Raw genomic sequence first — 4,459 nt, forward strand, 5'->3', positions numbered from 1 at the left:
CTTTCTGACTAGAGATGGTAGCAAAGGCATAGGCCCAAGCGGCCATTTTGGCAGGAGCACAAAATTCCGTTATTGCCGTTAGTTGACTCCACCTAACGTGTTCCACTAAGAATCGTTTGAGGCTACAGTAAGGCAGCCCCCTACCTATTGCTGGTGTTTCCAGCAAAACTAAATCCCAGAACCCTCACTACACCGAAGACATCAGGCCAGAAATCCTTCGGCTCTGGGGCTCACATTACTTGTGGGATTAAGCGGTCCTCTGAAAACCAAACCACATTTGAAAAGCTGTTCCGATGGCAAGTGAAACTCCCTTCTGCTTAGTCACATGCTCAACCCCAGTACTAGGACCAGCGAAAGCACAGCTCTCTTGCTGGAAGAGGTGGGTGGCTCTGAAAAGAGCCTTTGGGTCAAGAGTGAGATGGGCGCGCTCACTTGGAGCTGGTGTACTTGGTGACGGCCTTGGTGCCCTCGGACACCGCGTGCTTGGCCAGCTCCCCGGGCAGCAGCAGGCGCACAGCCGTCTGGATCTCCCGGGAAGTGATGGTCGAGCGCTTGTTGTAATGCGCCAGGCGAGAAGCCTCGCCCGCGATGCGCTCGAAGATGTCCGTCACGAAGGAATTCATGATGCTCATGGCCTTTGAGGAGATGCCGGTGTCCGGATGCACCTGCTTCAGCACTTTATAAATGTAGATGGAGTAGCTCTCTTTTCGACATCTCTTCCGTTTTCGACCCTCCTTCTTCTGAGTCTTCGTGACCGCTTTCTTGAAGCCTTTCTTGGAAATGGTAGTGCCCTTGACTGACACCTCCGGCATAGCGAAAGTAACCTTTCACAGCCTAACGGCCGAAAACACTTCCAACTGCTGAGAAAACACAGTCCACTAGAAGCTGAGAAGAGTGGTATTTATAGGCGTGGACCTCGAATGACGTATGGACACACGTTGTCTGATTGGATAATAAGTGCTCTGCATATGCAAATAAGGGGAATTCAAGTAGTGCTTTCTGATTGGCTAGTCCATAATCAATCAGCCAATCAGGTGGCAATTAAGGACCTTCCATCAGACTATAAATAGGCCTGGAAGCGCTCGCTCCCTTACGCTTTTCTTAAGGCTTTTGAAGAAATCATGTCCGGGCGTGCAAAGCAGGGCGGCAAGGCTCGTGCCAAGGCGAAGTCCCGTTCTTTCAGAGCAGGATTGCAGTTCCCCGTGGGTCGTGTTCATAGGCTTCTTCGCCAAGGGAATTATGCAGAGCGCATTGGGGCTGGCACACCAGTTTACCTGGCGGCCGTGCTGGAGTACCTGACAGCCGAGATCCTGGAGCTGGCTGGCAACGCGGCCCGCGACAACAAGAAGACCCGCATCATCCCGCGCCACCTGCAGCTGGCCATCCGCAACGACGAGGAGCTCAACAAGCTGCTGGGCCGCGTGACCATCGCGCAGGGCGGCGTCCTGCCCAACATCCAGGCCGTGCTGCTGCCCAAGAAGACCGAGACCCACCACAAGGCTCAGGCCAAGTGACTCCAGGAGCAAGTGACTGCTGTTAGTACTTCAAAACAAACGGCTCTTTTCAGAGCCACCTTCATTTTCATAAAAAGCTGTGCATGAATGACATTGGAGGGCAGTCAAATTTTCAGATATTTACCATGTAGGAAACAACTCCCATGTGCTGAAATTTTGGCCAGCGGTAACGTGTTATTAGCTTATAGCAGTGGTAAGACTGTTCCTGGGAAAATTACATGACACGATTAGGATAGTGTGAAGCTCTAGTACTGTTGCGGCGGGTTATGGAGTAAAACTGCCACTGAATTAAAAGTAGGCCATTAACTCCGTTCTCTCCTGGCAATGACCAGGCTCTACAACTTCGCAAAATTGTGTTATAAACCTGTCAGTACCGTGTCACCATTACAAGAAAAAAGTCCTCACAAAGTGAGCTAGAAAATGTTGGCCAAAAAAGTCAGACACATTTGGAAGACAGAGTTACTCCTGTCAGTTTTTAACAGCAGGAGGACAAGTCCTAAGATTTTTATGAGTGTTTGCATGTGTGGTATGTCCCTATGGTATGAACATTCAGTAGCTACAGAGGCCAGATATGGGGTTAGACCCCTTACTGGAACTACTGGCCATTGAGAACTTCAATGAAGGTACTACCAAACAAAGATCCTCTGCAAGAGCAGGAAGTACTTTCAACAGCTGTGTCACCTGTGCAGTCCAATTGTCATAATTTTTTTATGAAATCCAGGAATGAACATTTTACAAGTTTTGGCTAGAAAATAGAGCCATCTAGTTTGTTCATCTGTAAGCAAAAGAAATTGGGATGCCACAGTAAGAATTATCACATCTTCATAATTGATGCTGACCACTTCAGTATGTAAAGGTTATACTTGGTGTTTCATTTCCTTGTAAGCACTCTCATATAACTTTGCTTCAGAGTTGAAGACCACCAGGAACAGACCCCCACCAAACAAAACCTCCATTTAAAAATAAAGTTTATTTATAGAAATCTTGTGAGAACTAAGAACAGTTTTGACAACAACATGAGAACTGCTGCAAAAGGGAAAAATGGCTGAAAGACACAAACAACAGCTGTCTAAATTGTTGAGGATTTTTCTGCTATGTGAGGCATTATCGTGTTTTTTGTTTTGTTTTGTTTTGTTTCTGAACAAGCAGCAGTTAAGTGAGATTACAGAAGGAGAATAAGTTTCTGGTTAATATTTTGGGATAACAATTACATAATAAGGGGAAGCAGAAAACTTTTGGGAGATGAGCCATGTGGCTCTGAGATCAGTCTCCTCTTTAAGTTGCTGTCAAGACTCAACAGCTGATAGGGCTGACCTTAGAGTTGTGGTCTAGGCATCCTGTGGTTGATAATCCTTAAACTAAAATGAGGTTCTGCTGAGTCCTAGGTATTTCCTTTTTACACAGAAGTTTAATTTGAAACTCAGTTTGAAACAGAGATAGTTTTTAACCATAACATTTATGGTAAATATACTCCTACATATATTTTACTCCTCATATGATTTGTGACAATTCTTGAGAACAAGTGAAAAGTCTTAGAGAAGAGGTGATTTTATCTCCTGTGCAAATTTATGGATTTCTATTAGGAACCACTGAAGTCAGAACAATTGAATACTATCTTCACATTATGAAACAAAATAAATCTCAATGTAAAGTTCTGCCTTCAGATTGTTTTGTATAAGAATAAAATTCTTAAAATTAGGACAGATCTCCCTATGTAGGCAGAGCTGACCTTGAACTGGCTCTCCTTTCTCAACCTGTTGTGAGCTGCTTTATACATGTTTACTACCATACTCAAATTTGGGAGGACTATGTATTGAAAAGGTCTAAAAAAAATCTGTTGGTGAAGGGACCAGACCCTCACCCAGCCCCCTGCTTTAGCAGCGATGACAGGCTGCAGAAAAGACTCAGAAAGAGGTAAGCCTCTGAATCAGCAAAATGTGCTGAGCTTCCTGACCTTGGCAACCCCCTAGTCACTAGTAGGTCAGATACCCTCCATGTGGCAAGGAACCAATCAGAAGTTAGGGGTGGACTCTGGATGTGCTTTATGGTAGCAGTGGTTTACAGAGAATAGCAACTGCCCAGGGAGGGCCTGTAGGCCATAGCAACCAGTTGACCAATCAACACAGGACAGGTAGCCCAAGCCCAATTCTGAGACTGTTGCCACCCCAGACACTTCCCTTGCTCTACCCCAATAAATCCCTTGCTTCAAGGTCCCTCTGGGTCCTTCTTGCTCCACCCACTGAGTCACATGGATGGAAGACCCGAGTTAATACAATTAACTCGTGAATTATTAAACCTTTGCTTTTGCATTGTCGGCTCCTTGGTGATCTATTTGGGGGTCTCTTGAACTTGGCATAACAATGGAAGTGAAATCCAAGACTTTTGAGCAAATGTCATTAGCAGAGATTTTAATACTACCTAGTACTGACTGCAAAAGAGCACTAGGGGATGTAATATTCCCAAGGAGATGTAAAATTTAAAGAAAGGCCTGATACTGAATAGAACAAAGGATATGGTACTCTCAGGGCAAGACCCCACCCAGCTAACCCTGAAACCTATGATAGGAAATTCCTCTGATCTGAACAACAGAAAGCTTATGCAAATGTAATTCAAGGATTTGGCCAGTTTTCAGCCCCAGCAGGAAGCAGAGCTTATCAGCTTTGTTTTATCAAGAAAAATATTGTATAAAGCGGTTGTAGAATCTTCCTCTGCAGTTAAAGAAAGCTGCTAAAGCCAGGCATGTGACATGGAAGGCCCTAAATGGAGGCCAAGAGTGGACATTGCATGAAGCTGTGATATTGAAGCCTGGATTGCATTGGAGACTAAAAGATATTGGAGATACCAGAGCCATGGGATATCTACCAAGGAGAGCTACAGACAGGGCATTGAACCAGCCCAAGAGGGAGAACTGTGTTACAGTCAACAAAGCTGGAAAAAGTGGGAGA

General features: G+C 45.2%; 2 protein-coding genes across 2 annotated transcripts; one reads left to right on the forward strand and one right to left on the reverse strand.

Moving 5' to 3' along the window:
- Positions 1-427: 427 nt before the first annotated feature.
- On the reverse strand, positions 428-812 carry LOC100756432 (histone H2B type 1-A). Its single transcript, XM_027409580.2, has one exon. It carries the CDS (start codon positions 810-812, stop codon positions 429-431), a length of 384 nt encoding a protein of 127 aa, XP_027265381.1. The 3' UTR covers position 428.
- Positions 813-1,100: 288 nt separating this feature from the next.
- On the forward strand, positions 1,101-1,514 carry LOC100756730 (histone H2A type 4). Its single transcript, XM_027409579.1, has one exon. It carries the CDS (start codon positions 1,122-1,124, stop codon positions 1,512-1,514), a length of 393 nt encoding a protein of 130 aa, XP_027265380.1. The 5' UTR covers positions 1,101-1,121.
- The last annotated feature ends 2,945 nt before the right edge of the window (positions 1,515-4,459 follow it).

The sequence above is a fragment of the Cricetulus griseus genome, chromosome 3 (assembly GCF_003668045.3).
Source record: "Cricetulus griseus strain 17A/GY chromosome 3, alternate assembly CriGri-PICRH-1.0, whole genome shotgun sequence".
Lineage (NCBI taxonomy): Eukaryota > Metazoa > Chordata > Mammalia > Rodentia > Cricetidae > Cricetulus > Cricetulus griseus.

Excerpts from the sequence above, each read along its gene's own strand:
- LOC100756432 (XM_027409580.2), bottom strand. The coding sequence starts at position 812 with ATGCCGGAGGTGTCAGTCAAGGGCACTACCATTTCCAAGAAAGGCTTC.
- LOC100756730 (XM_027409579.1), top strand. The coding sequence starts at position 1,122 with ATGTCCGGGCGTGCAAAGCAGGGCGGCAAGGCTCGTGCCAAGGCGAAG.